Below are 13,510 nucleotides of genomic sequence, written 5' to 3' on the forward strand. Positions count from 1 at the left end.
ATACAGTGTAATAAAATATAATATTTAGGTGTCAAATTTTGTACAACTCAAAATATGTAGCCACTCTCTGCATTGCCTCATCTCAACTGAAGGGACTCTCACGGTTGCAGTGACTCCCAGCCACATCATCATCCAACATCTGCCTGGAGATTCTGCGGAGCCAGCAGTCGGTGTTGTGTCATTGGTCTTTCTGGAGGCTGCCCTAAAAGGTTTTTCCCTGGGAGCCACGATGGACTTGCGGAAGCCTGGAAAAGTGCCGGGGCCGATGCAGTGGCGGATCAGAGGGCGTTCTCCTCTTGTGCGAGTCCAAGTCGGGACTTCATCCAGGTGGCACCGTGAGCCACGGGTCCACCTGTGCAGCAGTTCATCCGGAAACTTGGCGCAGGACAGAGCGCTCAGCCTGAAATTTGATTATAAAGCATCTTTCAACTCCGTTGCTCATAAAGATTGAACTGCAGCACTCATTTTGTTTGAGACTGAAATTTTAATTTCATGCCTAAAAGAGCACAAAACCGGAGAATTAGCTAATTTCTTACTACTTTCATTTTAATGACTCCATGTTATCTTTTGTCTTGTACTTAGTCAGCATGTTAAAATATCAAATATTTATGCTGGCCTGAAAACATCCATCCGATCTGTAGAAACACAAAGATTTTTTTAGGATTCAAACTGAAATTTTTACTCAGGTATACATAACTCTTGCCAGTAGATATTATTTTTCAAACAACTGCAGTCGTTAAGAATTAAGAGCACCGAGGCCAAAAATGTGTCTAATGCAAGGCACTCTCCGGTCCTTTGTCATTTAAGAAGTACATTTTTAGTGAATGTGCCCAGCAGTGACTTGGGGTTAAAATAAATGAGAAAATCCATTTGTGATGGCCTTCCTGCTCCTCCCCACCATCTGAGTCTGCATCCTAATGGACGGTGAGCTCTCTCTTGTGTTTTACAACATGCACGCTCCATTATTCTATTACCACGTATCCATTTTGTTTTTTTTCCAGGGTGGAAAAAGAGAACCAATTCAGCAACAAATGATTCAGGCCTTTTCACATCATAATAATTAATGTGAAAGGGATAATGAACTGCAATCCCTCATTAATCAGTCAGAGAAAAACAATAAAGCACAAACTCCTGGTCCACCTATTAGTCATGCTTTTGTTTTGTTTAGTTTTATCTTGGATGGGGACAATCTGGAGACTTAATGTGAAGGTATATTTTCCATTCAGTGATTTTACAAATTGTGAGCAGATCCTGCCAGAAGAAAAAGGCAGAGGACTAAAGACTGCGATCAAACACTTAATTCATTTCCCAGATGAAAAGCATTGTTTTAGGTTTTGGATGAGCCTAATCTCTGTGATACCTACCGTGACACATTCTGGGACCTCTGCATTTCAGTCTAAGCTTTTTGGACGCCTGTCTTGTTCTCCCATCACCTGCCACTCAGCCCCTAATTAAGACAGCATTGCATGTTAAAAAGTCCAGATTACTCAGGGTGAGTTTTTACATTTATTGTGTGAAGATGGGACATAACACATGGTCTGGAATACAAAGGCGAGACATTGCGGATACAAACCAGTGTTAAAATATAACCTGACAGAGGGCAGCAAAGCTCCATGTGCCTGCAGTTTGACAGCTGAACAAACAGTTTCTTTACATTAGCCAAAAAAAAAAAAAAAAAGATCTGTAGATATATATCTATGTTCTTGTAGTTATGAAAGAATCTGGTCCACAATACAAATTCAGTACAGATCCATGATGCAAGTCTAATTATCTAGTGTTTGAGGAATACTTCTCTGACAACAGGTGCCTGACAAAAAAGAATAATTGAAGTGAACAGACATGTTGCCTTTATCAGCAGCCACAAAATATGATGATAATGGTCCTTAAAAGCATGTTGTACATATATTTAAAAAAAAAAAAAAAAAAAAGCTTCGTCTCTCATATTACCATATTCACAATGCTATTACAAACAAAAGTAAACATTGCAAAATAGGCATGTAATGTTAGTCATACTGATCGTTTATTGTCATTTACAAAGATACAAAAACTATAACTGCTGATTCAGTTGTTTCTTAATCTTAGCTTAAATCTTTCCCAGGACACAGCTGCTATGTTTGTGTATAATAATTACTTGGGATCTCGGGGTACCCCTGATATCATTCCAATCTTTACAGATGAAAAAATTTAAAAAGTAACTTGACTGAGAACGAAGAAGCAGGGAGCATGCAAGTTTGTGCATGTCATCACGTTTTTTATATATATAAGTTTATATATATATATATATATATATATATATATATATATATATATATATAAGTTTATATATATATATATATATATATATATATATATATATATATATATATATATATATTTATTATAAATATATATATATATAAACTATATATATATATAAACTATATATATATATATATATTCTTTATATATTTTCTGTCACTGTCAGTTGTGGGCCAGAAATTAAATATGACACATGCTGAGGTGTTTCCTGCGTCTCAAGTGTTATATGATTCTGCTGGGTGAGTCATTATGCCGTCAACTAGGAAAAGCTGCATCAGTCGCCTTGTCCTCCCACTCTGTCTCTGGGAATTATGCGAAGCTCTGAGCCGTGTTTTAGAAACACATTCCCTGCAACACAGGACAGAGCACCACATAAAGATCACAGTTTATAATCTGTGTGCTTTAATAGGGGGTTTTATGGTCACTATTGCTGCGACACTGCAAACAAGCTGTCAGTTCACTAGCTGGGAGAGAAACTTGGACTTTTTTTTTTCCTCAAAAGATACAATTTCTACTCTCAGAAATGATGGTTTATTCAAAACAGCGATGAAAAATACTAAAAAAAAAAAACAAAAAACAAAAAAAAACCAAAAACCTGATTAATAGAACTATATCTGATTATCTTAAACTTATCTTAAACTTTAAAATGAAGATAAAAGAAAATGCTATCTTTACTTCAAATTCATAGATTTGTTTACATAGCTGGACACAAGTTGGGTAGTTACATTGGATTAATTGGATTAATTGTAAAGATTTCAAAACGAGCTCAGAGAGATGTCTAAACTGAAGGATAAAATAATTTCCTGGCTCCAAATTTTATGCCTATTTATCTTTCTATATAACCATTAATTCAAAGGTCAGATGTATTTTATCGAGTACACGCATAGTGAGTTCATTTGAATAATTTATAATACTGCAGTATGGAACCACAGTTAAAAAAAAATTTCATTTGGAGGTTTGTTCCTTCAACCAGCAATCATGCTGAAATCATATATGCATAACTCACTCCCGGGACCATCAGTGCGAGTGCACCTCTGTTACGCAGCAGAAAATGTATGATATTAGCCCTATAAAGATGTGTGAAGAGAAAAAGGTTGTAAAATTACATCGGATCAGTTTCCACCGTGTACCCAATTCTGTGAACATGAGGTAAAGTGACTGCAGTGGGTGAAAAAAAAAAAAAGCAGTCTGACAGAAGTGTCTGAACTGAGGCTATTCTTGGCAGCACACAGCATGAATGTCACGCAGACAAAAAGCTGTTGCGAGTGCCCACCACTCATGTCCTTTCTTAGCAGAAAACACCCGATCTTGCCTTGGGAGAACGCAGGCATTACTTTATTCTTCACTATGCAGAAAACCCAGTCATCTGTTACCTGTCTTTGTTGAAAATGATGACTTACATAAGGAGAGGTGGGCTACACTACAAGTATAAACCTCAGGGAAACCACCAAGGAGGCTGACAGAGAAAAAAAAAAAGTGATTCACCAGGGCTCAGCAATAATGCGAGAATCTAAAATCTACTGATTTCTGACTATACAGCTTGGTGCATCTAGTTCGCCTCCAGTCAGAGGTCACTTTTTAATTTAATTTAACATTAAATACTGCTGCTTGGGGCACCGCATCTATATTCATGACTCTGTAAACACCATTTCCATACAAATAACTCTTAGGCCTGCTCAAACACGCAGATGCAGTCAGTTAAGTTGGGAGTATTTTAGTAACTCGAGCTTATTTTTAGGGAACTCAGTTACACAAAGCAGATTTCATTAAACTCAAGTTACATTAGCACAGAAATTTAACCTAGTCTTTGTAAGGCTTATCGGGGTTTGCCTCAGCTTCAGCTTAACCAGTGCTACAATTCTCCAACACAGGCCCGTGCATCAGCCATTTTAATCCATTCTAATTCACGGTTGCCGTTCCGACCACACTCGAGGCCAATATGAATGCGGCTCGATGTGTGAGCATGCCCAGTGCTGATGTGACTTTGCTTTATGGTGCAATATTACATCACATTTTTTGGTTAGGGACAGATTGGGTTGGGTTGGTCCACAAATAAAGATTTTTTCGAAAACCCGGGGGATCCTGATGAGTTTGGACTCCCCAGCCCTTCTAAAAGATGTTTTAGCATTTCAACTTCATTAGACAAGTGGGTTGGTTCTCAATACTGCCCGTCTCAGAGTCAGCGTATATCGCTGCAATGTTTTGCCAAGCTGGTTATGTTAGCGGTGCCTGTTTGCATATTTCTGGATTTATCATACATTTCTCTCCTTTACAATCTGAATCAATGGTCCCTGCTTAACTGGCTTATCTTATACATCCACTACTACAAATTTAACTTGACTGCTCAAACCCGACTTAAATAACCCTGATCATTATCCCAGATTGATTTGTTAAGTTACCTCAAGGAAGGCTTTTCATATTAAGCTTTACGTTTCTCTGCATTCATCTAGCGAACCACCCACAGATGTCACTGCCTCTCGGGGTTTTATCAAAATAATCTTATTAATTTTATTATTAACGCACTGCCACCAGCATTACCAAAGTGCATTATGGAACAGGCTTTATTCAAGTTCCGTATCAATGCCTTAGGTTATTAATGCTTTGATGAAAGCAAACTGACAAGTGGCAAAGAGCTTAAAAGAAAGCTCCGAGGTTGATTATGCTTCCAAGAACCTTAATACAACTGAATGGAAAGAAAAACAACGACTTTCACAAGCTAGACTGGCTTTTGTCGAGACCGAACAACTAAAAGGTTTTTTTCTATGGAAACAGTAGCTTTTCAAAGATTCATCTAAGGTATGGGCTCCAAATCAGTAGAACGACTCACCTGCTGTCTGGGCCGGGTTGATTCCTATTCCATCTGCAATGCAACAGAGAAAGAAAAAACAACACAATGTAAAACGAAGAGATTGTCATGCAAATGATTAGCACAGAAAATGAAAAAAAGGCTATTTACAATATCACCAGTTTATCCGTAATGATGTTGCACTGGGCAACAAAAATGAGGACGTGCCTCAGCAGCAGGCAATTTGATCTGGAATAATAACAGACCAGTCACCAATTGTGCACTGATAAAACTGAACTCATATTTAACATGGCAGTCATATCTCAACCATCTTAACACAAATCTCATCTCGGTGCTATCTGGTAACACTCATATGGTCCCAAAGCCCTGTAAAAAATGTTATCTTTCTATGACTAACCCACGGTACGTGAGAAAACACGTCAGGCATACTGCCTGTGAACGTTCTCTGCACTTCTCTCTCTCAATCGCCTAACACTGTCAGTACAGAGCAGCGGTAAACAAAAACATCATCAGTTTTCATGTGCCACTGCACAGTTTGTTAGGAAACAATGAATAAGCTGACAATTTTCCTTCTAACGGTCACAACAGACAATTTACTCTAATTTGTGCCAGTGATTATCATAACTGTGGTTTCAAGTGTTCTGTGCCTGGATGAATCCTGAATATTTTTTTTTTTTTTTTTACATTTTACAGGCTCAGGTTATTGATAGAAACTCTCTCCTGATAGGCCATTATTTTGCCAGCCATTGTTTAAACTGCTTGAATTTAGGTTCATTTTAGACTTAATACTTCATGTTGCAAGTGAAATAATCAAGTAAAATATTCCCCTTTCAGCTGAATAATGAAGTAATACTAGTAGCAGTATTACAACTAAGATATGTGAGATGTTTTTGAATATCAGCATCTTAGATCTTTAATTTATGTTTTATCTAGGCCCTAATTTGCTAGCTTACATGTCTCTGATGTGCCAATTATGGGCCACTATGGGTTAGTGGGGTTTGGGGGCTGAGATAAGTGGCATCAGCATTGTGGCGATTCCGGCTGGTAGCTGACACAGATCAATAAAAGGTCAAGCAGAATTAATAGCAGAAAACGAGGCGGTCGTTACTTAAAAAAAATGACAAAAGAGTAATACGCATACCCTGTGGCTTGATGGTGAACATTGCTACACTCTCTGGAAGTTTAAAGAAAAATAAAACCCAGCAATTTTCTCCCTTTAAAACCTCAGGAACTAGACTAACAGACATCAACAAATTTGCCATGTAATCCACATGGTTCTCGTCTAATGTTAAGGATAGTACCTCATATTCCCTCTTTGACGTTGTACTAAAGGAACTTTACGTCCGTTGATGTACAGTAGCAGGAGAGATAAGACTTTGCAAAGAAAGACCTTTACAACAATTGAAACCGGACAGTCGGTTGGAATTTTAGGGGAATATTTCTCAAAACTCCAGTTAGGAAATAGGGCAAAATAGTGAGGCAACAATGATTTTTTCTGTTGGCTGAATGCATCTTAAAAATGAACTAAATTCTTTCCACTTGGATTTGGAAGCTAAAATATGCAATATTTTATACATACTGTTAAGTAAATCATTTTGACTTCAAAGTCGCAATACACACATGCAAAAAGAAAGACGACTATGTTGAAGTGACAGTTTGCAGGTTTGCTGGAAGAGCTGTCACTGATCATTATGATACATGATTATCCGAGTAGACAGTATTTAATTCATCACCTCACATCCATCATCACACTGCACTTCAAAGATTGCCGTAAGTACCCCCTTGTTTTGTTAGAGCTCCCCTCAAATCCTGCCAGCTGGGTGCTGAGGTTTTGGAAACTTATCTGGGTTTCCAAACATCTCTGTCAAAACGAATGGTTTCTACAAGAATCTGCGTCTCTCTGATGTAAGACAGTTCGTTATAACTGTCGAGCTGGTAAACATTTCACTTTTTGCACTTGGAGAAGTTTGCTAAAGGAACAAGAAAACATTAGTTGAAAGACTTTTTGTGCCAAACTCACCATTTGTTATTATTGCACTGGTCGCTGATGGCACTTTGAACTGTAAAAGAAAAGGAAGCAGAGAACAATGATTTCACACAAACCCCCATTAGTGAACTTCACAACAGAAGCTACTTTTTGACATTTCAAGATTTTCAGCAGCCCTAAAATATTTTGGTTAAATAATCAAGGACATGTTGCTACCCAATTGCACTTGGCCTGCAGATACAGTGTGAATAAATCATCAAGACAGAAATCTTCATCCACTGAGTCAGCACACTGAGATGCACTGACTTTGTTGGATGACAACTTCAAAATAGGAGCCGTAGTTAGGATGTCTTCAGAAACAAACTTTGTGAAAAAAGCGAAAAGAAAATGCCATGTAGTGTGTTTTTGTTTTCAGTCTTTTGTCTGCCAAATTTCACGCCTGTCAGACACACGTGTTTGCATTTTCACACAAAGTCAGGCCCGCATGAACAAACAAACAAACAAACAAACAAACAAACAGACACACAAACAGACACACAAACAGACAGACACACACACACACACACAAACACGCAAACACTTAGGAGCGAGCCTGAGGGAAAGATTGCCACACTTGATTTTCTGGAAGAAAATCACTCAGCATGGTCACAATACATGTCCTACTTTAGTGTTCAACAGAGGGGGATGTGGGCTGGTGGGATCTGCAGTGAAAGGATGGAGGGATCAGCCTGTCACCGGGGAGACAGTATTAGCGAAGTGCTGCTCAACAAACTACTGCCAGTTAGCACAAGCAGCAGACATGAGACACAGTTTAGATCGAGAATGAATGGGCATTGATGGAGCTTTATTTGATGTAGCATACAATTGGTGGATAAAATATATTTTATAAAGGATGAAAGTTAAAAAAAAAAAAAAAAAAAATCCAAAGTCACCAAAGTCATCACCGAGTTTGAACCCCCCTGTTGATTACTAAAGAAAATATTTTACGTTTTTAGTTATGTCTTTTAGGAAATCAGGTTTACATAATTTGTAAATGTATAAGGTGTCTCTGTCTCTTTTATAATGATCAGCACGGGATTAAAATGAACACCTGCTAATCAAAAGGTAAAATTGCCGCTGGTTAATAACACTAAAGTTTACAAACCACTTTGGCAAGTGAGGTTTTAACAAAAAAAAAAACAAAAAACAAAAAAAAAAGGATTCCAGTGATTCTGTATAAAACAGTCTTCTTTTAAAGACTTGGCTCTTTTACTAATAAAAATGATTAGGGGGCTGGGGCTCTCTCTGTTGGCTTGATGGAGCCTCCAAGATTAGAGCATGCAAAGCCAGACCTCAAATGTGAAAATGATGTTCCAACAGGATGCTGGTTTATAACAGAAGCACGTTAACACCCTGTCTGCACATTGTCAAAGCAGCACGCCAGCAGCGGCAGCGGCGGCAGCAGCAGCAGCGACAGTCCTCTGTCGGGATGCGTTCCGGTGTGTTCGTGTGCATTTAATGGAAGGAAAGAGACTTGAAGCCGAAAAAGAGGCTTTGGGTCATGGTTATGTGTTTACAGAGTGTGTGGCACGTGGGGCGTTACACTGCCTGTGCAGACAGAAATATATACAAATTATATACAAGCCAATCAAGACAGATGACTGAAAAAACGTGGCTGAAATGCACCCTGTGTCTGTAACACAGCACTAAGACTTCATTTTGGTTTAGTAAAGGTAATTTATAATTGCTGATACCAGAGTTGCCCAATTAGCTAGCTTTTGTAGGCCATATTGAGATAAGAGCCCGACCAATACTTGTACCTCTCTTAGATTTGCTTTTTTGTAACCATTTGTATAAACATGCATCTTTTAGTAGTAATTCTATGTATAGCTCGTGCAGGCGGAAAGACTACTATCTTTAGAGGTTTTGTGTTTTTTTCCTCTATTATTTTATCTTATTTAATTTTTTTTTTTTACCTTATCTGCCATTTTATTCTCCTTCCTTTTTCCCCTTAAGATTTCCTCTTTTAAGTGACAAATGTTGAGTCATGTTGTGAAGGCATCCTAACATTGATGAATTTTTTTGTTTTTTTTAAATCTGTGCTGTAACAAAAAATAAACTAGAAAAAAAAGAAAAAAAAGAAAAAAAAGAACTGTGACCAAGATATGTACTGAGCAGATAATAAACAATAAACTTGTCAGTGCTCTCTGAGGGACAAACTGCAATGGTGACACTGCAAATGATCCCAAACATGTTTACACATATACCATATATCCATACTCATATACACAATGTTAAGGCTAAATCCAATCAAAGACTTGGACCGGTTATTCTTTCTACTAATGTCCAGTTTTCCTGAGTCTCACTACCTATTGGTGACCACATATTTATAGTATACTGTAGAACAAACAGCAAACCTACCTCCTCAGCTGCAAACTTCAAAACTGCTGTGAATGGTGTGCTCTCCGGGACACTTAGTCTGTAACAAAACAATGCATTAAACAGGGTTTTTAAAGCACCATAAAAATCGAGCCCTTACTTTATTCCCCATGTTTTACTGTTTACTTTTTAAAGCAAGAATGCCACATGATTAAATATCATCTCTCAACCCACTGGCTGCTTTGGTGTTTGAGGGCTAGACAGTTACACCTCAACAGCTCCAGAGGTGCAAATCTGTAGCTGACCATTCACCGTGGCTTCCACAGGAAAGAGGAGAACAAAAGGAACATTTCTTTACAAGGCTCAATTGAGTGTAAAAATACTTCTGTTAGAGTCATTTCTGTTAGAGGATATGAGACCATTTATGGCCTAAATAGTTATACGCTTTCAGTTGAATGCTTCTCCAATGAATCCTGCAGTTCAGTTTTTATAGCCCCCCCGAGGGCTATAAAAAAAACATAAACCAACAGACATATTTTGCTAAGATGTGAGATTTAAAAAAAAAAAAAAAAAAAAAAAAAACTAGGCTAGAGATGCAATCATCAAGTAAGGTTATATGGAGGAAGCCCGGGTGGTAACTTGTTTGAATGTGATTAGCGATTATAAAAATAAGATGAATATGTCCTGTGTCAGAATTATTATGATGCCTCAGTTACTATCATTATTATCCCTGTATTCGTTCTAAGACATTAACAGCTGCTGTGAGGCTTTATCTATCCTCATTAGAGAACTGACTCCCTGTGAACATTTTACGGTTAGAATAGTTTGGATGGTCTCAATTTCTTTTATAATATCTATATATATATATATCTATATCTATATATTATAATATCTGTTTGGCCTCTGGTAGATATGCTGTTTTCTGCAGCAGCACGGCTCATTCCAGCACTGTATTAACGTGCAAAGGACAAATATAGAAATGAAAGGGATCCAAAACATGTAACTCTGCAATGAAAATGATATTCACTGAATTTTTTTAGCTGCCTATCCTTTTTATTTAGTATCATGTGGTGTGCTATGTATATCACCTGGAAAATCGCACTCCTCTATAGAGGATCAGGTCCTTTAAAGGTTTTTTAAAAAAAATGGAAATTGAAAATTCATCATCTGTGTCAGGCTGTGTCTGGCTTATTGACAGAGATACACACACCATTCAATACTACTCAAAAAATTACTTGAATCAGCCACCAAAAAACACAAGGGAAAGCAGTAGCCGACAAATTGCTGCAAAAATGTGATATTTTATTGAAGGCACAGCTGCTTCAAAAACAGAATGTATGCTGAATTGATCAGTGGCTCCTAAAGACTAAGATCAACGCGTACTTCTGATAATAAGCATGTTGCCAGGTCACAGCTAAATTTCAAGATGTTCTTGGGAAGGTTGGTCTGACAGTCTCTTCATACTCCACAAAACATTTGCACTTAATGGGGCTTCCTCTTCCTAGGATCATAGGCATACTTCTCTGACTAGCAGTAAATAGTACTCAATCGAATACTGAAGCATTTCTTTCTATGCACTTAAGAGTAAAATTACTTAATCTCGGGTGACAGGAATAGAAATAATGCAATTAAAAATGTAATTTTATAATGTAGTAAATGGATAAAGTCCCTATCAGCTCAAAAATGTGTTGTTTGGCCAGCATGATGTATATGCAGAGTTTGACACTGGAGAACTGTTTTCAAATTCATCTGCTGAAGGGAGAAACGCTCGCTGTGCTCATCTTAAATCTGAGTTTAAGACGTGTATTAAAGTATTTAAGACACATATTTTTATACACCTTGAAACATGCCTTTGCTTGAGTGTGACAAAACACAGCAGACATGGATTATTGTGTACAAACAGTGGCAGCCCTAGGAATAATTGGAGGTTACACAGAGGATGACCCTCCACTAATTCTATTACTTCTTGCCATTTCCAGATCCATTTTTAGACCAGAAGGAATAGGGCCCCAAACTCTAGAATGCACTTCTTACAGAGAATAGACTATGAACATCTATGTCCACTTTTAAAAAGCAAGCATTTTAATAATTTCGAAAAAGTTTTATGTTCATCTGTATGTGCACATATGAATGATTTACACCCACAACAGTCAAGAGTTTACTCAGAAAGGTGCAAAAACAAAAAACATCCCGTGAGCGGTAGTTCTGTGGACAGAAACGTCTTGTTGATGACAGAGGTCAGAGGAGAACGGCCAGACTGGTTGGAGCTGACGGAGAGGCTGCGGTTACTCAGGTTACCGCTTTTCATATCCATGACAGACCAGCTCAAAATGGGTTAAACCTTGAGGCGGATGGGCTACAACAGCAGAAGACCAGTTCGGGTTCCACTCCTGCCAGCCAAGAACAGAAATCTGAGGAGGCTGCAGTGAGCACAGGCTCATCAGCACTGGGCAGATGAAGAATAAAAAAATGTCGCCCGGTCTGATGAATCTTAATTTCTGCTGAGGCAGCAGATGTTCGGGTCAGAATTTGTCATCAAAAGCATGAACCCGTGGACCCAACCTGCCTCGTGTCGCCAGTCCAGGCTGGAGGTGGTGTAATGGTGTGGGGAATGTTTTCTTGCTACACTTTGGGCCTTTAATGCAAATCAATCATATTTTGAATGCCACAACTGTGTGTTGTTGCTGACCATGTGCATCCCTTTATGGCCACAGTTTACCATCTTCTAATGGCTACTTCCAGCATGTTTAGGCACCATGTCACAAAGCAAAAGTCGTCTCAAACTGGTTTCACGAACATGACAGTGAGTTCAGTGTACTTCAAATGCCTCCCCAGTCCCCAGATCTGAATTCAGTAGAACACCATTGGGTTTGGTGGAAGGGGAGGTTGGCAGTATGAATGTGAAGCTGAAGCTCAAAGGAATATTCCCAACATCTTGTGGAATCCATGCCATTAAGAATTGAAGCTGTTTTGAGGGCAAACGGAGGCCCATACCCAGTATTAGTATGATGTTCCTAATAAAGAGCTCAGTCAATGTATTTATACACATTTATGTATATACATGATTTTTTTCAAAACACCTTGCTCTACCTTTTTAACATTTAACTATTATATTTTGTTCTTGATGTTTTTTGTGCAGTTCTGTTTTAATACATTGGTTTTACTTTTGCTTCATCAATCTTGCTCTTATTGGTTTAATTTCTTTGGATATTGTAACATTTGTTTCTTAAAGTGCTACATAAATAAAATGTAATATTATTATATTTTAACAATGTAGATTTGTATTTGTTATTGTTATGTCTGTGGTTATGTCACCGGTCTCAAAGCTGCCACACAGATAAATGAGCTCAACGACAAAGTGACATTATTTTCATTAGGTAGGCTGTTAGCTCCATGTAATGTCTGACAGAACCCACAAAATGCTGTAAGGAGATGTTGGCCATACTGTGCTATGTTAAAAGAATTAAAATACTTATAGAAAAAAAGGGAAGTTAACGGTACAGCTAGCTGGTGTATCCGGAGTCAGCACATGCACAGCAATACACTAACAGATGTCCTCTCACTGACCACAGTTTATGTGGCTCTGGTCAAACACATCAGCCAAGGTTTCCACAGTAGCACAAAAAAAAAAAAAAAAACTCAATTTGTGGTAGCGGTTAGATGAAACCAGTGTTCAAGAAATGTTGAAAAAAAAAAAACAGACTCAAATGTAAGAAGGTGTAAAGCTGTGACTGCTGAGCTGTCAGTGTACTCACACTTTGTATGGCAGCCGGGGGTCCGACGTCAGGGTGATTTTAAACGTTACTTTAGACCTAATGAAGAGAAGGAAGTGAGGGTTATTAGCAACTTCATGCTGGTTAATTAATATAAAAAGATATTCAGGGAAATGTTACACTGAGCAGGGCTAAAACTCACATCTTTCCGCGAAGACTCCGTCGGCAGCCTGTTTACACACACCCGGAAGTCCGAAGGACCCATAAATACACGTCATCCACCTGGTAGCATTTTGTTTGGCACGTATTCGTGTGTGTTTACCGTTTTTAGGGGCGTTTAAATATTTT

At 38.1% G+C, this 13,510-nt stretch overlaps 1 protein-coding gene across 3 annotated transcripts; it reads right to left on the reverse strand.

Moving 5' to 3' along the window:
• Window positions 1-69: 69 nt before the first annotated feature.
• ufm1 (ubiquitin-fold modifier 1) lies at window positions 70-13,489 on the reverse strand. Of its 3 annotated transcripts, none has more exons than XM_040149751.1 (7): window positions 13,365-13,489; window positions 13,205-13,261; window positions 9,492-9,549; window positions 7,125-7,164; window positions 5,126-5,158; window positions 1,365-1,447; window positions 70-400 (listed from the first exon to the last, which is right to left on the reverse strand). In XM_040149751.1, coding segments are annotated over exons 1-6 (246 nt in total). In that variant the 5' UTR covers window positions 13,367-13,489; the 3' UTR covers window positions 70-400; window positions 1,365-1,391. The 3 variants fall into 3 exon arrangements, with proteins under 3 accessions (XP_040005685.1, XP_040005686.1, XP_040005684.1); XM_040149752.1 differs by lacking the exon at window positions 70-400 and adding an exon at window positions 567-635; XM_040149750.1 differs by lacking the exons at window positions 70-400; window positions 1,365-1,447 and adding an exon at window positions 2,455-2,646 and having other exon boundaries at window positions 13,365-13,480.
• Between the last annotated feature and the right edge of the window lie 21 nt (window positions 13,490-13,510).

The sequence above is a fragment of the Xiphias gladius genome, chromosome 17, assembly GCF_016859285.1.
Source record: "Xiphias gladius isolate SHS-SW01 ecotype Sanya breed wild chromosome 17, ASM1685928v1, whole genome shotgun sequence".
NCBI classification, from domain to species: Eukaryota; Metazoa; Chordata; class Actinopteri; order Istiophoriformes; family Xiphiidae; genus Xiphias; species Xiphias gladius.